This window comes from Dunckerocampus dactyliophorus, chromosome 12 (genome assembly GCF_027744805.1).
Source record: "Dunckerocampus dactyliophorus isolate RoL2022-P2 chromosome 12, RoL_Ddac_1.1, whole genome shotgun sequence".
Lineage (NCBI taxonomy): Eukaryota > Metazoa > Chordata > Actinopteri > Syngnathiformes > Syngnathidae > Dunckerocampus > Dunckerocampus dactyliophorus.
Genome location: NC_072830.1, coordinates 13,252,501 through 13,279,541, shown reverse-complemented (window position 1 = coordinate 13,279,541; position 27,041 = coordinate 13,252,501). Strand labels below are relative to the sequence as shown.

At 37.6% G+C, this 27,041-nt stretch overlaps 1 protein-coding gene across 8 annotated transcripts in view; it reads left to right on the top strand.

Annotated features, from left to right (window-relative positions):
* myo18ab (myosin XVIIIA b) overlaps positions 1–27,041 on the top strand; it is a 92,222-nt gene that overhangs the window by 44,740 nt on the left and 20,441 nt on the right. For all 8 annotated transcript variants that reach the window (XM_054794676.1, XM_054794675.1, XM_054794677.1 and 5 more), the window contains 19 exons: positions 155–314; positions 1,910–2,096; positions 3,946–4,153; positions 6,188–6,297; positions 7,121–7,186; positions 8,357–8,485; positions 9,887–10,030; positions 10,111–10,200; positions 10,488–10,607; positions 12,716–12,827; positions 15,194–15,321; positions 16,502–16,656; positions 16,868–16,991; positions 18,220–18,327; positions 19,623–19,715; positions 20,757–20,867; positions 22,993–23,097; positions 23,235–23,381; positions 23,946–24,059. In XM_054794676.1, the coding sequence (XP_054650651.1) occupies positions 155–314; positions 1,910–2,096; positions 3,946–4,153; positions 6,188–6,297; positions 7,121–7,186; positions 8,357–8,485; positions 9,887–10,030; positions 10,111–10,200; positions 10,488–10,607; positions 12,716–12,827; positions 15,194–15,321; positions 16,502–16,656; positions 16,868–16,991; positions 18,220–18,327; positions 19,623–19,715; positions 20,757–20,867; positions 22,993–23,097; positions 23,235–23,381; positions 23,946–24,059 (2,411 nt within the window). The remainder of the gene's footprint in view (positions 1–154; positions 315–1,909; positions 2,097–3,945; positions 4,154–6,187; positions 6,298–7,120; positions 7,187–8,356; positions 8,486–9,886; positions 10,031–10,110; positions 10,201–10,487; positions 10,608–12,715; positions 12,828–15,193; positions 15,322–16,501; positions 16,657–16,867; positions 16,992–18,219; positions 18,328–19,622; positions 19,716–20,756; positions 20,868–22,992; positions 23,098–23,234; positions 23,382–23,945; positions 24,060–27,041) is intronic.

The window sequence follows — 27,041 nt, the reverse complement described above, 5'->3', positions numbered from 1 at the left end:
TGGCCACGACAGAGCACTATAAAAGCTCAAGAAAAGTCCCAGGAAATCATAGGAAAGATGAAAAATGTCACACTCGTCCCAACACCAGTCAACACATTTCTTTTCCATACTGTATATATTTTCAAGGGAATAATGAAATGACTTTGTGTGTCAGGAGCCAATCTGCTGCTGCGAGGACAGAAACCCGACCTCTTCCTTCTGGGTCACAGCCACGGGACGGACTGGGTGGAGTACGACACCCAGGGCTGGCTGAGCCATGCCAAGCATAACCCTGCCGCCCAGAACGCAGCCACTCTGCTGCAAGACTCCCAAAAGTAAGACCTTCTCATACTAAAGCTATGACTTAAGACTGGAACTTTCATGTTTGTTTTTTTTTTTTGGCCGGCAGCCCATTCTAATAATATAATTTAACAAGAAAACTTAAACATGCCATTCGGTCCTTGTCCAACGGGAGCAGGAGGCTGGCTCGCACTGCCAGCAGTAAGTCGTGCCTGTTTCCGGTGAACATTATTAGCCTGCGCCAAGGCTGCCCTTTGTCACCGATGGTGTTCATAATTTTCATGGACAGAATTTGTAGGCAAAGCCAAGGCGTCGAGTGAGTCCAGTTTGGTAGCCTTAGGATCTCATCTCTGCTATTCGCAGACGATATGGTCCTGATGGCCTCCTGTGGGCTTCGGCGTTTACTGGGGCGGTTTGCAGCTGAGTGTGGAGCTTCTGGGATAAGACTCAGCACCTCCAAATCCGAGACCATGGTTCTCAGTCGGAATAGGGTGGTTTGCACCCTCCGGGTTGGGAGTGAGGTCTTGCCGCAGTTGAGGAGTTCATGTATCTCAGAGTCTTGTTCACAAGTGAGGGAAGGTTGGAGCGTGAGGTCGGTGGAATGTGATTGTATGAGAATAATGTAATACGGGGAACAATAACATCACTTTAGTAGCTCAGAGTTGAAATATTATAGAAAAAAGAATTTTTTTTAAAGTCATAATATTACGAGAAACAAACAAGACAAAGAATAAAGTTGTAATTTTTGGAGAATTAGATTGTGGAAAAAGTTTGGTTTGGTTTGGTTTGGTTTGGTTTAGTTTATTTGAACATGAAGGTTACAATGGAATACATCTCATGAATCATTCTTGGACAGTTCCACATGTCCAAAAGGAGTAGGAAGAAGCAAAGCTTATTTAATCCTACCCCCCTTCCAATCTACATCTTGTACAGTACATGTTGTTCAAGTTACAATGTTATGTAATAATGTCCAAATATTATGGGAATCAAGTCATAATTACGAAAAGAAAATTTAAATAGTTGGAAAATAAAAAAAAAATAACAACAACAAAAGCAGAATTGGAAAAAACAGCTGTAATCTTACAAGTATAAAATCAAAGTATTGAGAGAAAAAAGTATTCTAACGACAAAAAATGTATGAGAATAATCTATGAGAATAATTTATGAGGGAAAATAATGTAATTTTAGTAGCATAGAGTTGAAATATTAAAGAAAATATTTAATATTTAAGTCATAATATTATGAGAAACAAACAAAACAAAGAATAAAGATATAATTTGGGGGAAATTAGGTTGGGGAAAAGGTCACAATATAACGGCAATAAGGTCAAAATATTATGGGACTAAAAATACAAATAAAATACGAGGAGAATTTTTTATATTTGGAAAATGCCACAAAAAATAACAGCAAAAAGGGGGAAAAAGAGCACAAAGTGAAGTTGATAATAGGCTTTTTCACCTGTATGACAAAGTTGCAAAGATGCAGTTTTTTCTTGAAATATACATAACTTCTTAGCATATCTGCCTGTTGATGCTTGCAGCCTTATTTTTGTCCTGTAAATATTAGCTTAAGCCAGAGACTCATTTGTGTTGTATGTGCAATACATGACTTCAACCATCTGACACCATAGGAAGAACATCAGCGGGTTGTTCATGGGCCGAGCCAGCGGGGCCACCGTGCTGTCAGGCTCCATTGCTGGTCTGGAGGGCAGCTCTCAGCTTGCCCTGCGACGGGCCACCAGCATGAGGAAGACCTTCACCACGGGTGTGGCTGCTGTCAAGAAGAAGAGCTTGTGTATTCAGGTCAAACTTCAGGTGGTAAGTACAGATTTCTCTACTCTATAAGAACGCTACATTACACTAGCCACCGCAAGAAACCCCAGAATCCCCCAAAAAAAAGAAAGAAAGAAAAATAACAAGTGACCAATGCTAACATGTGAGTCTATGTTGGGAGAAAAATCAGCAGTAATTGTACAAGAATAAAGTCAAAATATTAAAAGAAAAAAATTATCTAATGAGAAAAAGCCTAAATTTATTTTGAAAAATAATGTAATTTTAGTAGCATATAATTGAAATATAAAAAAAAAAAAAAGATGTTTAAAGTCGTAATTTTTTTTATTTAGTCTAAACTAAACAAACTAACAGCTAAAGTTCTAATTTTTGGAAAATTAGGTTGTGGTAAAAGTTACAAGAACAAAGTCAAACTATTATGACAATGAAGTCATAATTATGAGAATAAAATTTACAAGAACAAAGTTGAAGTAGTTGAAAAATAAATTTAAAAAAACCCTGCAAAAATAGAAAAAAAAACATGTAACTGCACGACAATAAAATCTAAATATTAAGAGAAAAAAGTCACAAGTTTAACAAGAAAAAAGTCACAATTTTATGAAAATAAACTCATAATATTACATGGAAAAATAATAATTGAAGTTGCAAAGAGTTGAAATAATAAAGAAAAACAAGTGCAAATAATAATTTAAAAGTCCTAATATTGTGACAAACACACAAAACAAAAGTTGTAGTTTTTGGAAAATGTGATTGGGGAAAAAGTTATATGAACAAAGTCAAAATATTATGGAAATACTCCGACAAAAGTTGGCCAGTTTCTACTTTTACTTCAAATTTTAAAGAAGATTACTTTATACATATGAACAACTATGGTTTATTTTATTATAAAAGGCAGCAATTACTCTACAGTATTTACTGGGGGGGGGGTTGATGTGCCTGAGCACACAACAGTAGTTATTGTGCATTAATGTGGCTCGAAGTCTGCCTTTGCTACCTCAAAATGAAGGCACAATTATAATATATGGACGTGCACCTACAAAACACCTTTGAGCTGCGGCCGACTGTTGTAACGCATTGACCAATCTCGCTCTCCTCAACCCATGTGCCCGCTCGCCCACGACACCGAGCCAACAAGTCGAGATTGCTGAGCTGACGCCACGAGCTCGACCCTGATAAAGATCCACAAATGTAGGGTTGGCCAAAGTGCGGCTTGGGGCCATGGTTCATTTGTCAGTGCATCTCTGCAGAAACAAAATAACATTTAAAAAACGACAAAAGTGTTTAAAATACAGCAAAAGGCGCAATCGGAAAAGGCTGAAATGTTGACACCAACAGCCAAGCTATAAATAGGAGGGTAGATCTTGAGCAGGTTCACGGCCGAGACCAGGGATCTTGGGCTCAAAAAGGTTGGTGTCCAAGCACGCCACCATTCCGTCATTTGGCACAATTGGAAGACTTGCGCAAACTAGCCAAGGCATAGGATGACAATGCTGTTGCTTCTCGCAGGTACTTAAATATAAACACCACAAATGATAACAGAAATAAAATACAAAGACTCAAAATAATCCAAAAGTCAAGCCCATAGCCCACTCGCTCACTTGCGACTACATTTGTGTTCGGAATAAAGATAAAGCAGTGATAGCTCCACTCACTAGTAAGTAATGACAGCCGCCACCTTGCACCAACCACTCAAAACAAGACTGGAGCTAATCCACAAAGTCAGGGAAATGGCAGTTATGGAACAAGCAACGGGGCTGTAGCACGAATGCTCAGTGTGAAGGAGGTCCATTGGTACGAATGGCGCAGTTTGGGTAGTTTGAAGTGATGCTGTTGTTTTGTATCTCCAAATCGAGTTAAAACCATCTTCTTCTCCAAGGATGCCCTCATTGACATGGTGCGCCGCTCCAAGGTCCATTTTGTCCACTGCCTGCTGCCCAAAGTGGAGGCAGTGGGTGGGGGGAGTGAATCAAGTGTTCCGCTGGGAGACAGTGCAGATTCAGGCCTCATGACTTTGGATGTGGGTCTTCTCAGAGCTCAGCTCCGAGGATCCAAAGTGCTGGATGCATTGCGCATCTACAGACAAGGTAATTCTCTTCTGACACTCTGATGCATCTCAATCTCACCACCCTTTGTCCAAGTCTTTTTAGAAACAAGTGGGGAAAATATAAGACAAGATCATTAAAAATAGAATAATAATAATTGGGAATAACATAACTAAGGGTGAAACCGATTGGGATATTTAGTGTGGGGAACAATTCTGCACATCTAAATGTGACCACCTCACGTCAAACACCATCAAACAAAGCTGAAGTTATTGAGATCTCATTTGGTTTGGTTTGGTTTAGTTTATTTGAACATGAAGGTTACAATGGAATACATCTCATGAATCATTCTTTGACAGTTCCACATGTCCAAAAGGAGTAGGAAGAAGCAAAGCTTATTTAATCCTACCTCCCATCCGTTCCACATCTTGTACAGTACATATTATTCACTTCCTGCATTCCATGTCATATTTTTGATATAATAATCAGTGTGATAATAAATAATAAAAAAACAAGCATGACAGAACAATTATTGTAATGATCAAGACTCTTCTGCCTTGTATTTAGCAAACATCAACTGCTTGTATTGTTTTTTGAATTTGCTCATCTCTGTACATTGTTTGAGTTCCTTACTCAATCCATTCCATAATTTAATTCCACATACGGAAATGCTGTGGGTTTTCAGCGTTGTTCTCGCATATAAGTGTTTAAGTTTAATTTTCCTCTAAGATCATATTTCTCCTCTCTTATAGAGAAATACTTTGACGTTTTTGGGTAACAAATTATTGTTAACTTTATGCATTATTTTAGTAGTTTGAAAATGTACTAAATCAGCAAATTTTAATATCTGTGATTTAAAAAATTAAGGGTTTGTATGTTCTCTATACTCGTCATTATGAATTATCCTCACCGATCTCTTTTGCAGTACAGTGAGTGAGTAAAGATTGCTTTTATAATTATTGCCCATATCTACACACAATAAGTTGGATATGGTAATACTAAGGAACAGTAAAGAGTGTGGAGTGATTTTTGATCAAGAACATGTTTTGCCTTATTCAGTATTGAAGTATTTCTTGCCATATTTTGTTGTATATATTTAATATGAGATTTCCAACTCATTTTTTCCTCTATTATGATCTCCAGAAATGTATTTTCTTTCACTCTTTCAATATCGACTCAGTTTATTTGTATTTGATCATTTATTAATCAAGCAAGTAATTGTTTATTGCCGTATGTATAAACATAACACCGTCATCAAATTTACTTGCTAGCTGTTGACAATTGCTTCCAAAATAAATATACAGTAATCCCTCGTTTATCGCGGTGAATTGGTTCCAGACTCGACTGTGATAAATGAATTTCCGCAGAGTAGGATTCCTTTTTTATAAACAGAATATTTTCATAATTGGAGCATAAAAAACCTGTTTGCCACCATCGAACATTTTAGAGCCCTCTAGATATGAAATATCACCCCTATAGTCACCTTTACACTCCTATTACCCAATATAGTAGACATCCATCCATCCATTTTCTATACTGCTTCTCCTCACTAGGTATAGTAGATATTATAAGAGAAAATAAATAAATAAGACTTGTGCTCGTGTGTTGCTGTAAATGTGTTTCGGTGCTAGAGGAACTGAGCATGTTGTTGGGCAAACTAGTCTGTTGTTTGTGTGGCTCACCCAATATTACAGTGACATTACTGACACTTCGTGACTAGTGTACTACATACTACATCAGCGTCTTTGAATGTGTTTTTTGAATGCCGTTTGTATTTTACTTTACTTAGCCATTTTTATGCTTGAAAATTATTAATTTAGTCCAGAAATATATCAAATTTGCTTGAATATGCATATTTTATTACTAATAATATGCTGTATTCAGGGACAAAACAGCATGATTTGCAAATGTACAGTGTATATAAATATGTAGCAGGAATCAAACGGTAACCCTCCACCCAAGTCTGCCGCCCAACTCACACGTCACGTTTATTTTCAGCATGTACGTGCCATGTAAATACGTTATACCTGGAGAAATAAAGCAGTCTCTTTTTGTGTTTTCCCAACATGTTTACAGGATATCCAGACAATATGGTGTTCTCTGAGTTCCAAAGGCGTTTTGATGTCCTGGCGCCACATTTGACCAAGAAGCATGGCCGTCACTACATTGTGACAGATGAGAAGCGCGTGAGTCTTACACAGGCGCTTGTCTCACATTTATTATTTATTAATCACGCGTGAGTTCCACATACCAAACATGAAAGGAAACATAACGAATAGAAAGAAAAGCGCAAACGTTTTTCCAGCGAGGGCCACATAGTGAAAAATGAAAAGATGCAACTTTGCCACTTTGTGATATTTTGTAAAGCAACACATGTTGATATGCTAAGAAGTTATATACTGTATATACCAGGGGTCTCAAACTCGCGGCCCCAAATCGTATGTTGCGGCCCGCTACTGGACATCAAAGAGTAGTGTAACTGCAGCCCGCAACATCGGGGCAAGCTCAGTGTTACTTACATACTTACAGGGGCAAGTAAACACCAACACTGAACTAACAGTGGTGATATCACATGGATGTATTGTAAATTGTATCGTATCGTGAGGTACCCTGAGATTCCCAGCCCTACTCCCAATAATTGATGTGGCCCAGCCTCACCCAGACTCTGCCTCCACTGGCCCCCAGTGAAATTGAGTTTGAGACCCCTGGTATATACTGTACGTGTGTGTATATGTGTTTGTGTGCGTGTGTGTGTGCATGCATGCGTGTGTGTGTGCATGCATGCGTGTGTGTGTGCATGCATGCATGTGTGTGCATGCATGTGTGCGTGTGTGTGTGTGTGTGTGTGTGTGTGTATGTATGTCGTATTAATGATACTTTGGGAATTTGAACCCTTTGAAAGGGCAGTACGTTTACATAAGTCTACTGTTGTAGTGTTTCTTATGGCAAAAAGCAAAGCTAAATAAAGTGACTGTATTAAGAGTTTCCTTTGATGTTTTTGCTTCGCAGGCGGTGGAGGAATTGCTGGAGTGTTTGGATTTGGAGAAGAGCAGCTACCACATGGGACTAAGCAGAGTGAGTGTAGGAAGGCACATACTTAGTTTATCAAGCATATTTTCATTGTTTATTTTATGTCACCTCCCTTTGCTTCTTCTTTATGACGCCCATCGCATGACTCTCAATGATTGTGCTGTCTCTTCATGTTTAGCATTTAGTAATTTTATTTGATCTGAGTATCTGAGACCAGTATGGAATTGGATATGTAGCTCTGGGGTTTGTCGCAGCTTCTTTGAGCATCACAATCTGCTGTCATTATTTGGTCATAAGCCACAGGTGTTTTTTTTTATTGGCCCACTGCACATAAAAAAATAACACAACAGCAGAAATGGAAAAACAGTAGTAATTTTACAACATGTCAGAATAATAAGAGACAAAGGTTGTAACCTAATGAGAAAAAGTTGTATTTTTACAGGAATAAGGTTGCAATATTAGGAGGAAAAATAATGTCATTTTAGTAGCATAAAGTTGAAATATGAAAGAAAAAAGACTTTTAAAGTTGTAATGTTTTTTTTTAAGTCGAAATATTATGAGAAACAAGCAAAACAAAATGAAGTTGTAGTTTTAGGAAAATTAGGTTGGGGAAAAGTTATTTATGGGAATAAAGTTATGATATGATTTTTTCTTTGATTAAGATTATGTACTGGTAAGTAGAAAGTTGAAATATTTGGAAAATGTAAATAAACAACAACAGCAGAAATGGAAAAAAGAGTGAAGTTGATACAAATAATAAGCTTTATCAACTTTATGACAAAGCTGAGATGCACCTTTTTCTTTAACTATGCAATCGTGTGAAGTGTTTGCCCTCTTCCCGATTTCTTATTTTTTTGCGTGTTTGTCACACTTAAATGTTTTAGATCAACAAACAAATGTAAATATTAGCCAATGACAACACAACTGAATTGTTTTTAATGAAATGTTTTATTATATATTTTATTATTAAGGGATAAAAAAAAATCCAAACCTACATGGCCCTGCGTGAAAGGTCATTGAATACACACTGGCCAACAATTTTAGGCTGTTTTAAGATACCAACTTTGATTTAAGCATTGTAGAATTAGTGGTGAAGGAGAATTACTTAGTTGTAATGTAGATCTTTCTTCTTTGTGGTGAACACAATCTTGGCTTTTGTTTTGTGTGGCTTACCTGTCTGATTTTTATTTATTTATTTATTTATTTATACCTCAGGTGTTCTTCAGAGCAGGGATGTTGTCTAGGCTGGAAGAGCAGAGGGTGGTTCAGACGAGAAGGAACATCTCTCTGTTCCAGGCTGCCTGCAGGGGATATTTGGCCAGACAAGCATTCAAAAAGAGAAAGGTAACACATCAGTAGCGTGTTCAAAGTTCCCTCTGTTGTAATACGTGCCAATAACTGTATTTTAGATGCCTCCAATCTGAAGCTCAGAGACCCTCAAGTAAAGAAATGAACTATGATGTGATGATGAGGTTAATGAATTTCTCAAAATTTCTATAAAGATGAAATGAAGGAAATTGTTTGGAAACTTTGTGTTGGTAGATAATTTTCAATGAATATTTTAATTACAGTATGCATTATAGCAGTGGTGTCCAAAGTGTGGCCTGGGGGCCATTTTCTGCTTACCGCACAGTTTAAAAATACAATTAAACAAGAAAACAACAACAAAAATGAAAAAAAAAAAACTATTAATTTTCTAAGAATAAAGTTCAAATATTAGGAGAATAAAATTGTCATCTTACAGACAAAAGTCCTAATTTAATGATAATTAAATCATAATATAAAGGAAAAACAAGTCATTTTTAGAAGCATAAAGTTGAAATATTAGATAAAAAGAATATATTTTATTTTCTAATGTCATAACATTATGAGAGGCGGGCCGCACGGTCTAGTGGTTATCATGTTGTGCCACACAGTCACAGAGACCTGGGTTCGATTCTCCCTTGGGCATTTCTGTGTGGAGTTTGCATGTTCTCCCCGTGCGTGCGTGGGTTTTCTCCGGGTACTCTGGTTTCCTCCCACATTCCAAAAACATGCATTTTAGGTTAATTGGAGACTCTAAATTGTCCATAGGTATGAATGTGAGTGTGAATGGTTGTTTGTCTATATGTGCCCTGCGATTGGCTGGCGACCAGTCCAGGGTGTACCCCGCTTGTTGTCCGAAGTCAGCTGGGATAGGCTCCAGCATGCCCCCGCGACCCTAATGAGGAGATGTGGTATAGAAAATGGATGGATGGATTATGAGAGGCAAAACAAAGAATGAAGTTGCAAATTTTGTAAAAATAGGTTGAGGAAAAGTTATGATATTAAAAGAGGAAAGTCATATTACTAGAAAAAAGTTACTGGGGGAAAAAAGGTGGTCATTTTACCAATTTTACCAATTTTTTATTCAAATTGTAGGCAAAAAAATGTAATGTAAGAAGAAAAAGTTGACAGCAATAGTATCTTTTTCATATATATCATAAATCTGAGATGCAGCTTTTTCTTGAAGTATATATCACTTCTTAGCGTACCTACATGGATTTAGAAAATGTAAACTATTAAAGTGGCCCATCCATTCTTTGATTTTTCAGTATGCAGCCCTCAATGGAAAAAATGTGGACACCCTTGTATTATGGGGAAACAAATTATTTCGACATTAATAACAGGTTGTTTAATACTATCTACAAACTGTCTAATACCACCTGAACATAAAACATTTTAACTTTAAGTAAGAGTTGAATGCTTTGTACGCATCTCTGACAGATCCAGGATCTGGCCATCCGTTGTATCCAGAAGAACATTAAGAAGAATCGTGGCGTCAAAGATTGGCCGTGGTGGAAACTTTTCACAACAGTCAGACCTCTGATTGAGGTCCAACTCACTGAGGAACAAATCCGTGGCAAGGATGTAAGAATCAAGACGTCCCGGAGTTTTATGTTTTGCTTCCGGAATGAGACCTTCTCATCATATTTGTGCTTCCTTTCTAGGAAGAGATCCAGCAGCTGAAGCAAAAGCTGGAGAAGGTGGAGAAAGAAAGGAATGAACTAAGACTCAACAGCGACCGCCTTGAGAGCAGGGTAGGTTTGCAAGAGGAAAAGAAAACACATTTGAAGTGTGATGGAAAGGCTAGGATGCTGCACTTTCAAATAGTTTCCGTCACTGCACATGTGCCATTGTCAAACATTAGTTCCCAATAATGCATGCATCACACACGCTGATTTGTGTGCTTTATTTTTTTAGTAATCTGTTTGGTATTTTTGCAGTCAGAATAAAAATATTCTTCTGTCATACACTGTAGCTGTACTATGCCACATGCACATCTCTAATGCAGATGTCATGCTTTTGAATCTTGCTGTGCGAGCAGATCACCGAGCTGTCATCGGAGTTGACTGATGAGCGGAATACTTGGGAGTCGGCCTCTCAGATGCTGGAGACTGAAACCTCTCAAAGACTCCATCTTGAGAAGGACATGAAGGACCTGCAGGTGAAACACACATCTCTTTGTAAGACACAAGAATTTAGGATAACACATGTTAAATCGAGCAGAAAAAAAGAAAAAAAAGATTTTTTTTTTTTACCAAAAACCCACAAATTTGCAGGGCCGTAAATGCCTAAACACCAATGTGCGGGGATGTACCATGATGTGTGTACCATGATTCAACCAAAAGCACAAACACAAACACAAGCACTATCATACAAAAAAAACAAATTAAAAATGCTGTAATCACATAAACACTGAAAATATACTGTAAGTGTAATTTTTGCCAATGTACCGTTCGCTTCCAAAAACATTTTAGAACACAATGACAAACTATATATAATCTATTTAAGCAAAGTTGATAAATAATTTCAGTGACCCTTTAAGAAGTCATATTTTACGGTATTATAGAGCAACCGATTTTTACAGCCAAGTGTTTAACAAAAATGTAGCTGTAGCCATTTATGTAACTTTCTCCATGGCATGGCTAACTTCCCTTTTGTTGCATGAGCTTGCAGCATTTCTGCATGTGTTTTGGGGTTTGGTGTGTGTTTTCTGGCATTTAATGTTTCTCCCAGCACATCTCAAGGATTGCCGGCATCTGCCAGAAACAAAATCGAGGCAGTAAATAAAACAAAGAAACAGCAAGAAGGAAGAAGGAAACAAATGCATAAATGGCAATAAAATATCAGACCTGTGTCACAGCATAGCATGACAGAGTTTGTGATTGCAGCATTTTTCATTTGCATGTGTTTTATGGTGTTGGCCACTGATAGAACTGAAGGAAATGCAAACACCAAGTAACTGGGGACAAAACAAGCATGTGGAAAAATAAAGCAGTGTTTTATACAACTAAAGTCAAACAGAACACAAGTAACACACAACACTCACCAAAGGATGTTGGTGTCACCTTTCGGAAAGAAAAAAAAATATGCACACACAGATACACCCAACACAGTACGTAACAATAGCATGTTATGCATGGAGCAGAATGACGCCGGTCATATATGAAAGAAAACCAATTGAGCCCCAACATCGACATTATGACAATTATGCAAACTATGCAAACAAACTAAATATCAAACGTTGGAAATGTTTGACTCAGACAGACAGAGCCCTGACCTCAACCCTTATGAACACCTTTGAGATCAATTACTTTGATTTTTTTTAATTTCCAGCATTCGGGTATGACCCATGTGTTATTCCAGATGAATGAGCATAATTCTTTCAAAAATTCCAAGAAATGTTCTTTTTTTTGTGTGTAATCAACAAGTATTACTTTACTTTTGATGATCAAGCATAGGGGTGTCAAAGTGCAGCCCACAGCTATTTTTTTTTATTGGCTTGCGGCACATTTAACGAGAATCTAAAGAGAAAAGGTCATAATTTTATGACAATAATGTAATATTGTGAGGAAAAATATTGTTGTTTTAGTAGCATAAAGTAGAAATATTAAATAGAAATATTTAATATTAATATTAAAAATATTAAAAAATATATTAAAAGACATTTAAAGTCATACTTTTTAAAGTCGTAATATTAAGGGAAACAAACAAAACAAATAAAAAAAGTTAAAATGTTACAAGAATAAAATAAAAAATGTTATGGGAATAAATTCATATTTCTATTTCATTTCATTTCATTTAGAGGAAAAAGTTGAAATAGTTGGAAAATTTAAAAAAAAAAAAAAAAACAGCAATCCAAATGGAAAAAAACATGTAATTTTATGAGAATCAAGTCAAAATATTAAGAGAAACAAAGTTGGATTTTTTACCAGAAAAGAAGTTGCAATTTTGTGAAAATAAACTTGTAATATTATGAGGAAAACTAATAACATTTTAGTAGAATAGATTTGAAATATTAAAGAAAAAATTACTACAAATAATAATTTCAAAGTTGTAATATTGTGAGTAACAAAACAAAAGTTGTAATTTCTGGAAAATTAGGTTGGGGAAAAATTACAATATTATGGGAATAAAGTCAAACTATTACAAAAAGAAAATGTCGAAGATTATTATAAATGAAAGTTGAAATAATGAAGATAATACAAATCATTTTAAAAAAACAGCAAAAATGGGGAAAGAAGACTGAAGGTTTTCTTTCACATTCATCAGACCCACTTTGATAGCATGAAAAAGCAGATGGAGGTGATGGAGATGGAAGTGATGGAGGCTCGTCTCATCAGGGCCTCTGAACTCAATGGAGAGTTGGATGATGACGAATCAGGTGAGACTCATTCCCACATACACATGCTAAATAACACCAACTGTCTGCGGGAATCACCCAGACTCCGTTGGAGCCTTTTTTTATATGTTGGTTATCTAGAAAATCATATTGTCCGGATTGCTTATGTTGAAAGAAAAATACACTTTTCTTTTTTCATTTTGCCATCATCCACAATCCACATGTGAGACATGAACACACGTCTTTCTCTTTTCTGTGTGTTCTAAAGATATAAAAACAGCTAGAAAGAGGCAGCTAATTAATGCATGTAATGGGAGACACCTCGAAAGCCTGCTATTAAAACACCTCCAAAAACAAGGTTTTATGGTTTTATCCATGCTGTGAGCAAGTAGTAACAGGTACATTCAAGATAACATGTAATACTTACAGTATTTTGCCATATTTTGGTCATTTTAAGCATTAGCGGAACTTCCTTCCTGGGTGCATTGATTTCACATAGCAACATAGAAAGGAACGCTACACCTAGCGTTAACTTTTCCAAACTCCAAAACGAAAACACAGCAGCAGTGGCAGCAGCTCCAATATGTAGCGATACCTTTTGGTGGTGGCCTTAGGTGTTGTGAGCCAGTGTGTGGTGAAGCTAGTAGCTAGTGACGAGGTATCACTACGCCAGTAAAGTACTTCTTGGGCGTAACAATGTTAATAACAACTATAATAACGTTGTCGCTATAGCTTGGTTAATATGCAGGTCACATTATGTAAATGGCGCATTGTTGGCGCTTTTTGGATTTTCTATTTTTTTTCCAGAAGGCTTTATAGGCGGAATCGGTGCATCCTATTGTCTACATTCTTAGCTGTCTCTTTTTCACTGTTTTTATATCTTTAGAACACACAGAAAAGAGAAAGACTTGTTCATGTCTCACATAAGGATTGTAGATGATGGGCAAAATGTAAAAAAAAAAATTGCACTTAGTACATACAATGAAAAATTGTTATGGGCAACTTCAATGCCAAGGTTGGCAGGGAATAAAAGACTATCATGGTCTGGGAGAGTAAAAGAAGAGAGTTGACATCATGGTTGAATGGTGTATGAAACACAATCTAGTCATCATGAGTACATGGTCTAACATATACCCAAGAATACGGTATACGGTCATCACTCGCTGCATCACAGTTCAAACATCGCTCCCTCTATTGCAGTTTTTCACAAATTAATTCAGTAATAAATGATCATGGCTGAATACAGTCTGTTATTAGTTTTAAAAATATGCATATTTAGGCAAATTGTACTTATTCTTGGGCTAAATTAAGCATTTTCAAGCATAAAAATGGCAAAATTAACTAACTAAATTAACTAAAATACAAATACAAGGCAGAAGAAGCATTCTAATTGTGACTGTAGTATTCTACATTGGCCACTAGGTGTTGGTGTTTGGTGAGGCAAGGACTAGACGTGATGGCGAGAAAGGGCATGGATTGCAGGTTTAAATGATCTCACAACAGGCACATTAATAATAACATAATAATCATTATAATAATAACAAGGGCTACGGTTGGGGTCATAACCCACGACAATCTAAAACTCAACTCTGAATCTTCGACGTCACTGCCCGTCCACACATCTGTCCGCATGTCACTAAGGTCCCCTAGAAAACATTTACTGTGACACAAATGAGCAGGAGTTTTATTTATGTTTTAAGTGGCTTATTTACTGTTATTATGTCGAATATAAAGGGTTAATACAAGTGTAAAGCCTGATCTTATTTATGTCTAATATGTCTTTTTTTTCCCTCTGATTATATCTACTATATCGGATAGTACAAATGTAAAGATGACTATATGGGTGTTATTTCCTGTTTAGGGCTCCAATAATGCTAAAACCATATTTAGAATGTCATAAACAGGTTTTTGATGGTCTAACTACAAAAATATTAAATTTATTTATATTGAATCCTACTTTGCAGAAATTAACTTATCGCAGTAGAGTCTGGAACCAATTAACCGCGATAAGCAGTGGACCACTGTATGTGGAAAAGCCCCGACGATAGGGCCAAACTCCAGATGGATTACATCGCCGTCAGTTTGCGACATTGCCTCCGATCAACAACCCAGTGATTGCGTAGCTCTTGCTTTCCTTCAAACGTCTAAATAGGTCCCCAAACCAAATCCAAGTTTGAACTACCTCAGCTGCAGACAACCCAGAGGGCGTACGCTAAACGAGGTTACAATGTATAAAATTCAGAGACAGTGGTCTGAAAAACACAAATCCAAGTTCTACTTTGCTGCACCCCGCCCCAAAGCATCTGTGATACGTAGCAGGACATGCATACTTGTGTTTTTGAAATCAGTAACTGGAGAAATAGAAATGAAAGGCTTTGAAGCCGTGTGTTGTGTACACGATGTGACAGGAGGAGAGTGGAGGCTGAAGTATGAAAGAGCCATCAGAGAAATTGAATTCACCAAGAAGAGACTGCAGCAGGAGCTGGATGACAAGCTGGAAGTGGAGCAGCAGACCAAACGACAGCTGGAAAGGAGGGTGGGTGAACACGGCCCCTGTCTGTTTGTCTGTCAATCCCTTTATCCTCCCAACTTCCTGTGTTAATCAACATGGCCACGTGCACATTCACGTTGCCATCTACTCAGCTGTTCCATTTTATTTCATGTAATGTGTGTCAGAAAACCCAAGGCGGAGCATAGCTTACGCGCTACACCTTTTATTTTGAAACCCAAAGTGAGCACCAAATTTGTCCCATGCGAGCTAATTGTTACAAGTCTACTGTTTGTTTTTCTAAACGTAATACGCAGACAAAAGCCCAAAACGCACAATACAAATAAGGTTTTGCTTGTTGCCAACATGTGGCTGTATTGTGGATTTGTATTTCCAACATGACTCAAATGTGTATGTTCTTGTTACTTTGTGTCACGTGACTCTCATAGGGAACATACAGAATACACAAGTAAAATTCACTTTTAATCATAATACACATTCCCACATCAGTCACCACCAGTGTTGGGCAAATTATGTCAATTGGTCATAGTAATTGGTCATAGTTAAGTGTTATTTCATGTCTAGGGAGCTCTAATAATGTTAAAATGCGTATTTTGAAGGTCATAAACAGGTTGTCTTTGCTGAAGATGTCTTATTTTCTCATATTATGTCTTCTATATTGGGTAATACAAGTGTCAAGGTTAATATAGGGGTGTTATTTCATGTCTAGAGGGCTCTAATGTTAAAAAAGCTATAAAGGTATGAGTGTGAATGGTGCCCTGCGATTGGCTGGCGACCAATCCAGGCAGCTGGGATAGGCTCCAGCATACCCCCGCGACTCTAATGAGGATAAGCGGGCATAGAAAATGAATGGATGTGTAAAGGTTTCTATAGTGGTGTTACTTCATGTCTAGAGGGCTGTAATAATGTTAAAAAACGTATTTAGAAGGTGGTAAACGGGTTTTCTATGCCATATGTACGAAAATATTCCATTTATAAATTAGGAATCCTACTTTGGAGAAACGCACTTACACGATCGGGTCTGGAACCAATTAAAACGAGTGGTTACTGTACATACAAGGTGGATGTGGGATGGATCAGGCAGCATAACGTGAAGTTCGCTCTTCTGACCTCAATATAATTCTTGTTTTACCAATTGCACTAGTCCAATCTAGAATACTGAATTATGCAAGGAACTCAATCTTGGCTTTTTATTGGATTTGTGCAGATCAGCGACCTGCAAGATGATAACGAAGAAGCACAGCGAAATATTCAGCAGCTCAAGAAGAAAGCGCAGAGACTCACTGCCGAACTGCAGGACACTAAACTCCACTTGGAGGGCCAACAGAGCCGCAACCATGATCTGGAGAAAAAGCAGAGGAAGTTAGTCGCCTTATCGTTTTTTTTTTTGTGTGTGTCACCTGATTTAGAGTCTGTGCTGTGCTGACAATGAAGAGCGTGTCTGTCTGTGTGCGCGTGCGTTGTGTGTTAAATAATGTGCAGAACCCATTTTATAGAAGAGTGTTTCCCAACCTTTATTGAGCCAAGACACATTTTTGTGGTGATGTTGTAAATGGCTGGTGTTTGTGTGCAGGTTCGACAGTGAGCAGAGTGCTGCCCAGGAAGAAGTGCAGAGGGAAAAGACTTTGAAGGAGAAATTGGCCCGTGAGAAAGACATGCTGTCTGGAGAGGCTTTCAGTCTCAGACAGCAGTTAGAGGTATGGACAGTGAGGAAAACCATTCTTTCATTCCCTGTTGATTTTGAAAGGTTACTCCCCTACAAAGACATGAACAGTGCATGTTTATGGTAGCTTTATTTAAAAACAGAGGAGAGGCAGAATATTTTTTTAAATATTACAGTAATTTGTAGGGATGTCAGACCAATATCATCGTCCAATATTGGCATTGAGTAAACAATTTATTGCCAACAAGCATTAAAGTGAAATAGGCTGTTCATCAGCTGATCAAAGGTTAAAGTTTAGCAAAAAAAAATGAACACCGCCTAAAATTGAAATAAAATGTTGAACAAAGGAGTCAGTAATGAGTAGCTGTGGCATTCTTGTTAGGCATGCTTGTTGCCAGTGTTTCCAGGAGGCGAGTGGGAATGTTTCTCTAGGTGGTGAAGATTTAGATCATGGGAACACACAGGATGGTCCAAAAGAGTGATCTTGTTCCTCTGGAAGAAGCCCTTTGTGAAGTGCAGTGTTGTCCTGTTGAAAAAACAGTCATTACCACACAGACGACGGCCTTCAGTCATGAGGGATGCCCCCTGCAACATCTGCACGTAGCCAGCTCCTGTTTGACGACCCTGCACAACCTGAAGCTCCATTGTTCCATTGAAGGATCATGATAGCGCCCCCTCCACTGTGCCGTGTGGAAAACATCTCAGGTGGGATCTCCTTGTCATGCCAGTAATGTTGAAAGTCATCAGGACCATCAAGGTTACATTTTTTTCAAATTTTTCTCCTGCAAATTCTAAATGGGCAATTTTGTGGCGTTGAAGGAGACAAGGTTTTTTTTTCTTAAAAGTCTTCTCTGGCAGAAGGCGTGTGATGGTTATTGGACTGCACTCTGCACCAGTAACAACCTTCATTTGGGCTCAGGATGGTTCCATGACTTGACGGACAGTAAATGGGATCCTCCGGCTCAGTGCCGGTAGACAGTTTTTTGAGTCTACCACTTGACTTTTTTGTCCCATAAGCCTCAGGGTGTTTGGAGAACTTTCAGATGACTGTCTTACTGCGTCCAACCTCAGCAGCAATGGCGCAATGCGAAGCACCTTGCTTATGCAGCTCAACTATCATTGTCATGATGATTGTATGTAAACAGAATATTTATTTCTACCCTCCCTGTAGCTTCTCCCTTATCTGAGCAAGTGTCTTTCTATTATATTGTATTTATTAGCTGCCCACTTGACCTCCTGATGGTCATTGTTTTGTTGTACAGGACAAGGACCTGGAGGTTTGTGCAGTCCAACTAAAGTTGGACCAGCTGGAGGCTGAACTACAGGACCTCAATTCCCAAGAGTCCAAGGATGAGGCATCACTTGCTAAGGTTTTAAACATAATTATTCTATTGTCTTTGTAGATACAGTATATATAATGTTACAAGAATTTTTTTATCGGCCCTCAACATATTTTAAAAATACAACTGAGAAAACTAACAAAAACAGGAAAAATTGAAAAAAGAGCATTCATTTTTAAATAAATTTAATTAAAAAAAAAGAAAAATGTTAGAATAAAGTCATAATATTATTATAAAAAAAATTGTAACATCACTACAAAAAAATGTAATGAGTGTACTGGCGTAATACTATCAGGAGAAAATAGTTATTGCAATATTATTAACAAAACAAACACATTTTTAGAAAATAGTGAAAACTGTGATGTCGGCAATATGATTATAGTTTTCACAATTGTGTGCATTACAGTTATTGTCATTCTCATCACTATCATAGTTAATAATTTCATTACTACTATTACTGCTAATATGTATGACTGTCTCAATGCAGTATTATCATTGTGGTTGTTTTTATTTTGTCCTTTCCGTCATGGCCTTTATAGCCGTCACAGACATTTGCTGATGTAGTCCTGTTTGTTTCTGTTGTTTTGTTATTGTTGTCACAGTTGTTGTTGTTGCTGTTGTCCTTGTCTCTCTCTCTTTTGTCCCCCTCTTATCCCCGCATTCCCCGCTCTGTTTTTTTCTCTTTTTCTCGATCCCCTCCTGCTCCGATCTGGCCGCTCCAAATTCAAAGTCAAATAAATTCTGTACAACAGGGGAAGTGTATCTCACACTTTTCTCTGGCAGAGCAAATTTGTTGACACGTGAGGGCATTTAGATCAACAATACTATCTGCCTTAATGGCTGGACAGGATAAAATAAAATAAAAAAATAGGTTGGGGGAAAAGTTGTGATATTACAGGAATAAGTCAAAATATGGGAATAAAGTCACTGTGTTATGAAAACAATAAGTGTTGAAATACAGCATTTGTAAAGTGTAAAAACAACACCAAAAATGGAAAAAGAAGCAGTTGAGAAAAAGTAATAATAAGCTTTTGTCACCTTATAACACAAAGAGATGAGATTCTATATTTAGGTACATTGTATACACAACCTGGTAGCATATCTACATGGGTTGCTTTACAAAATGTAAAATATGAAAGTGGCCACAGTATTCTTTGATTTTACCGTATGAATGCAGCCCTGGCTCGGAAAAGTTTGATATGTATCTACACACATCTTCTATGGTTACATTTCAGGACGTCATCTGAGCTGGTAAAGCAAAAATGCTCAATATACCATTTTTTTTATCCCAAAATGTTTTATCCCAAATGCTTGTGATTATGCAGGTTAGGAAGCAGCTTCGTGACATGGAGGCCAAGGTAAAGGACCAAGAAGAGGAGCTAGACGAGCAAGCCGGAACCATCCAGATGTTAGAGCAGGTAGAGATGTTGCTATGAACAAAGAAGTGAACTATTAACCATACTTTGATCTATCAAGAAGCTAGGAAGCAGCATTAGCTTAGAAGAGTATTTACCCATGCGCCTTGTCCGTGTGGGACCTTCAAATATCAGTCAAGCTTGAAGGTGTCGATTTTGCAGCAAGGGGCTTCTTTCTTGGTCGGCACCCTCTCAGTCCATGGCCAAGTCAAAATGGAGAGTGACATGTTGACGTGTTCCAGCACGTTACGCTTTACAGCAGGCTTTATTTAACCTTGCTGGTTCCTCTTCCTGAATCTCCTGTCATCTAAGGCTGACAGTTTGGATGCTCTTCCAAACCACATCCAGATAACTTGCGCTTAGATTCCATTGTTTGACGTGATGATTTGGAATCAACACTTGTAATGAGTAAATCCACAATTGTCCTTCTTAGATACTAACTGACCTTTTTGGATATTTTCATGGTGCTACTGTATATATAATGCAATATTCTGTACTCACATATGTTGGATTACTTTTTGCATCTTTGATGTAAAGTCGTCCCTCACTACATCGTGGTGCAAACATCACAACCTCACTCTATCACGGTTTTTCAAAAAATCATGAATAATTGCTCACTGTGTCATGGCTGAATACAACCTATTACTGTAAATTCTGCTACTTTTTCCTTAAACTTTTAACCCCGCAGCTTATACAGCGTTGGGGCTAATTTATGGCTGAATTCTAATCTATCTAATACCGAGTGACGCACCAAACCGTGAGGATGGCTTACTGTTGCACCCCTAGTTGCTACAGGACAGTCAACCCAAACTCACATGAAAAGTGCTTTTGGAATGGATGAAGCAGGCTAACATTGAACTTTCCTCAGCTCCAAACTCTGAACATTTGTGATGCTTAAAAGCCAAGTCATGCCAGGAAACCAAACCCACATTTCAACCTTTCATTTCAACATTGACATTGTTTTTTTATTTTTTAAAGTTCTGTTTTGGTCATACTCTTAAAAAAATGCACTGAAATAAGACATGAAATGTTTCTGCTTTTCAGGCTAAATTACGTCTTGAGATGGAGATGGAGCGTTTGCGCCAAACCCATTCCAAGGATGTCGAGAACAAAGATGAAGAGGTTGAGGAAATCAGACAGTCATGCAGTAAGAAGGTAAGGTGGTTCCTGGCAGCTTTTTGAAGTGAACAGTCAGCATTTCCAGCCACTGAAGGTGCATACATAAAAAGTGAAATAAAATATGGGCAAATACAATCATGATGGTAAAGAGAGCTCATAAGAGTTTCGTTTTTTGGCAGTACAATTCCATAGCTATTGATGGTTCAACTCTTGTGAGCTATTTTTGTTGTCATCTTTATATTTGTCCAAACAAATGTACCTTTACTTGCACCAGGCATTGAAATGAACAAGAACCTGAACAAACAAGTGTTCTAATCATTTTGTCCATCACTGTATGCAACATCACATATCTTTGACATGTAAAATATTTCAGAAAAATAAAGCATCACTTGGTCTCTGGTGTATCCCTCATTGTTTTACTGGTCTGGCTTTTTCTGAAACCCAATGTTTGGTGTCCAAAGTGGGCCCCGGGGGCCATTTGCAGCCTTCCACACATTCTAAAATTTTTTTTTTTTTTAAATAAATAAACAGTAGCAGCTAAAATGGAAACACAGCAGTAATTTTATAAGAATAAAGTCAAAATATTGAGAGACAAAAATGTTAATCTAATGAGAAAAAGATGCAATTTTACAAGAATAACGTCTGTAGCTTATGAGGAAAAATAACGTCATTTTAGTAGCATAAAGTGGAACTACAGAAAAGAGACATTTTTTTTTTAACGTCGTAATATGAGACACAAACAAAACAAATAAAGTTGTAATTTTTGGAAAATTAGGTTGGAAAGAAATGTATAGTATTATGAAAATAAAGTGAAAATATGAAAATACAGTCATAATTACAAGAAGAAAAAGGTGAAATAGTTGGAAAATAAAAAAAAATGAAATGGAAAAAACAGCTGTAATTTTATGAGAATAAAGTCAAAATATTAAAAGGAAAAAAAAGTCTTATTCTACCGAGAAAAAAGTTGCAATTTTATGAGAATAAACTCATAATAATATGATGAAAACTAATGTCATTTTAATAGCATAAAGTAGAAATATTAAAGAAAAAATACGTTATCTGTTTAAAGTAATATGAGAATCAAAACAATGAATAAAGTGCTAATTTATTGAAAATTAGGTTGAGGAAAAAGTTATAATGTTAAGAGAATAAAATCTAAATATTATGAGAATAAATTAAAAATAAATAAATTACTAGATGAAAATGTACAAGAAGAAAGTTGAAATAGTTGGAAAATTAAAAAAAAAACATATGTAGTTTTACAAGAATAATGTCAAAATATTAAGAGAAAAATGTTGCAATTTTACAAAAATAAACCATTAAAATAAAATAGTATAAATATTATTATCATATAGTATTATAAAATATTGGGAAAAATAAAGTAATACGTTCTTATTTACAAGTCAGAACATTATGAGAAACAAAACAAAATAAAGCTGTACATATTGGGGGGAAAAGTTATAATATGCAAATAAAGTTTTATGTATTTATATATTATATAAATATTATGGGAATAAAGTCATAATTATGAGATGAAAATTTACAAAAAGAAAGTTGAAATAGTAAACCGCAGAAATGCAAAAAAAAATCAGTAATTTTATGATAATTATTAAAAAGCTAAAATATTAAGAGAAAAAGTTGCAGTGTTACAAGAATAAACTATTAAAATAAAATATAATAAATATAGTTATTATTAAATATTCTAAAATATGAGGGAAAATGTCATTTTTGTCAAAAATACAACTTGCATCCTTATTTAAACGTTGTAACATGAGAAACAAAACAAAATAAAGCTGTAATTTTGGGGGGGAAAAGTTATAATGGGGAATAAAGTTAAAATATTATGGGAATAAAGATTATTTAAGAAGAAAGTTGAAATATTTTGAATGTTTAAAAAAAACAACAGCAAAAATGGGGAATAAAGAGCAAAGTTGATTCTAATAATGTGCTTTTTCACCTATGCCATGAAGTTGAGGTTCAGTTTTTTCCTGAAATGTATATAACTTGTTAGCATATCTGCGTGTGTTGCTTTACAAAATATCAAAGTGGCATCCTTTCATTTTTCACTATGTGGCCTTCGCTGGATAAAGTTTGGACGCCCCTGCAATGTGAACTTTGATGTATGATGATGCACACATAGCTATAAATGTTTCTCTTTTAGTTAAAGCAAATGGAGGTCCAGCTTGAGGAAGAGTATGATGAGAAGCAGAAGGTGCTGAAAGAGAAACGAGAACTGGAGTCAAAGCTGGTGTCGGCTCAGGACAAGGTAAAGAAAGCTTGGTGCCGTTGGATTCCTTATGGTCTGGCTCAGCTGTAGCTTGCCTGCATGTCTTTAAAAATGTTCACTTGTTATTGATGCCGCAGCCTTCAATTGTCTTTATTCTCCCCGCGTCCCCCCCCCAGGTGAGAAGTGGGGACATTGAGACCGAGAGACGTCTCAGGAAAGACCTGAAGAGGACCAAGACTTTGCTGGCTGATGCTCAGATCATGTTAGACCACATCAAGAACAATGCACCCAGCAAGAGGGAGACCGCCCAGTTAAAGAACCAGGTACTGATGATCTACACTACCGGTCAAAAGTTTTAAGATGGTCTGTCTTGCTTCCATTGTTCATTTTTTCTTGCCATTTCTGTAGCAACAAACTACTTTCTCCAGTACAATGCTGTTCAAATGACCTCAGTGTGTTCCGAACACTGTTTTTGTGCAGACAGAGGAGGTAGTATGTTCTCCAGAACTTGGAACACCTGTAGGATTTAGTTTCACCAACTGCCAAGGCTTGATCAACTTCCATTTCTGCAGAACAACTTTAAATTGTTGACCCATTTTGTGGTCCCTGAAACAGGCCATTTGTATAATTCTGAAATGCACATTATTTTTCAGTTTTGGGTAACCTTACCTTTTTTTTTTTAACTCTGGCATCTACTTTCCTCTGTACCATTTCAAGCTATTCATTGGACTTGAATGACTTGAATTTCAGTAAATAACTGGAAAAATTGTGGTGTTCTAAAACTTTTGACCGGTAGTGTATCTGCAAGCACACATTCAAGAGCCAGTATTCCATCCACTGTATAATCTGTTTTGAATTTTTACTTAATATATTCTATTCTTTTCAAGCTGGAGGAGTCTGAGTTCACGTGTGCTGCAGCAGTTAAAGCCCGCAAGGCCATGGAGGTGGAGATTGAAGACTTGCATGTTCAAATGGAGGACATCTCCAAAACAAAACAGGCGGTTAGTAAACCTTTTTGGATCCTCCACTCTGCTTTTAAGTATTATTATAAAGTATTGGTAATATTATAAAGTAGACATGCACCATATCTTTTTTTTTTCATACCTTTATGATAACTTTGTGCTTGTCAAGACCGATATGGTACCGCTAACTTTTATATATGTACTTTTTAAAATTTTGATTTAGTTACCTGGCGGTAAGAAGGATTGGAACAAATTAGGATTTGACCAACCGTACCTGTTGATTTGCCCTCGTGAAATATAATGACATTACTAATACCACATCACTACTACCAGGAGAACCAGAGTACCGTATTTTGACGGCCATAAAGCAGCAGGCGCAGTCTCAGTTACAGGTGCTATTTTTGTATTTAACACATACACAAGGCGCACCGTATTACAGGGCGCAGGTATACACGGTATCGTGTCGCTCAGAAGTCAGTGAGGAAGCGACAATGCTTTATTTCTTTAGATAAATTCTCTCATTCAGTTTTTCAAACCAATTTGAAATCAGGATGGTCATCAACAGTCTCAGTCATGGTGCACAACTAAAAACATCACACAGCAACGCAAAAACAGACAAGACACTACCGCTACTTTTGCAGAACAATAACTCACAACTATGTAGCTCAAACATGTAACTTTAAGAGAGCATTTGCATGAAGACACTACCGCAAAGCACGCTGGGGAACAGGAAGTGTTCCCAGCGACGCTACAACATGCTAGCATGCATGCTATTGTATGTTTTTAAAAAGCCAGCAGGAGCAAAACTGAGTTGGGTTGTACTTTATTGAAGTATTTAACAATGTACTCACGTTATTTTTTATCAATCCTCATCCACAAATCCATCAAAGTCCTCATCTTTTGTATCCCAACTGAACAGCGGGGCAAGTTCTTCATCAAACACCTGTCGTCATTGTCAGTCAGTGTCGTTGCCGTGCGGCGCCTCAGAAAAGATGCTGGCTTTTGTGAAAGCTCGAACAACAATGCATCAGACACGTTAGTCCAAGCATCCACAATCCATTAGTGAAGCTGTGTTCGCTAGCTGTCATCCATCGCTCCCACGTCGCTCGCAGCTTCACTTTAAACGCCGTGTTTACATCCATTCACAAATAGTGGCGAAACTCGCACGGCGCTGCCTCCCAGTGTTAGTGAAGCTGTGTTCACTAGCTGTCATCTATCGCTCCCACGCCGCTCGGAACTTCACTTTAAACGCCGTGTTTACACCGATGTCCAGCGGTTGGAGTTCCTTCGTCAGGCCTCCCGGAATGATGTTAAGCTCCAAGTTAATTTGCTGCACTTGTGACGCGTGTTTAAAAAACATCCAGTCTCTTTCCGTAGACGTCACTCAGCCACTCGTTCTTCCAGCCCCTTTGATTGGTCCGGCTGGAAACTTTTCTTCCTCTTAAAAACCACCACAAGTAGCAGTTTCTGTCCATTACCATGGCAACCAAGCACAACAGTAAAAGCCAACTTCTCATGCTCCGTTGTGTGTGATGTCGAAAGTGAGCAGCATGTCGTCCATGTTGGTGATGTAGTTGGGTAGTATTTGTCTGCAATGTGTTTACTGCAGTAGGAGCCGAAGATTGCCAGCTTTCCTTGTAACCCGCCGGATGGTGCTGCGCCACGGTAGTCCTTGCCCGGATGGATAAATGGCGCCATTTCATAAAATACAGTATACACTAGGTCCCCAACTTATGAACACCCGACTAGCGAACATTCGCGAATACGAACACAAGCCGACTGGTCTATATTTTATTTATTTTGCCTTGTAGTCGCTCAATCAGTATCTATACTGCTACTGTACATGCTTGACCAGTAGAGGGCACTGTGACACTGCTAATGGGACCAACAGAGGAAGAGTTAGACGCTGGGGAGATAAAGATGGAAAGCTAAATTATACAACCTGGACAGAGCGTGTGATTAAAGTTTATGAAGAGTTAATAGGCCTCCTTAATTCTACACCACCCATAGAACACTACCTCTTTTAGAAGAGTCTAATGACGACCATTTGTCCTTTTTTTCAATAACTCCTCCTCCAACTCCACCACAACGACATATGCTCGACCATTCCTCTTCAAAGGTAAATAACATTTATCATTACGTATTATTATATCACTTTTATTATTGTTTTTTTCATTAATTATCCTCGTTTAATATTACTACTGCATCCAAACTCATATTTACATACATACACATATACTGTATATGTATACACGTACATGTAGTACCTATATCATTGGTAATATTACCTTTTCCCCTACTTAAGAACAATTCAACATAAGAACGGTCGTCTGGAACCAATTGTGTTGGTAAGTTGGGGACCTAGTGTACTTATATAACTACTGGGGCGTGCCTTTAGCGTTCTCAGTCACGCCCACGTCCCTTTCCTCTATACAAGCAGCGTGTCGGCAGGAGACGCTCCCATTCAGTTGAGCAGAGCGCTCATAAAAGTCACACAGCAACACTTTATAAGGCGCCCCGCCCATTTTGGACAAAATTTAAGACTTTTAAGTGCGCCTTATGGTTGTGAAAATACGGTATAGAGCAGAGTGTCACGATTCGTTGAAGCTGTCGGGAGGTTGACCCCCAGGGTGCAGAGAGAAGGCGGCAAAGTGCAAAAATAAAAGTAATTTTATTGCACAGGACAAGAAAAAACTAAAAGTGACAGAGGAAAAACTCTGTGGGAAAAATAATACAAAATATAAACCGGTAGGTGACAGCACTGGAAAGTCAATGATGAGAATGACAACAACAATGAACCAGCGACGCGCATACGACGGCGCTGGTCTTTTAATGTCACTGATTAGTATTGACTGCAGCTGTGCGGCCACCAGGCGTGGAGCGGCTGTTCCTTCCGCCACCCCGGAAGCATCGCTTGCCAGAATAATGGCAGGCAGGAGAAAAAAGGAGTGTTTGATATGATCACCAGCACAGTACGGGTATTCTGGCCTCATTGGAGCATTTTTTTAAATTATCGTCTAT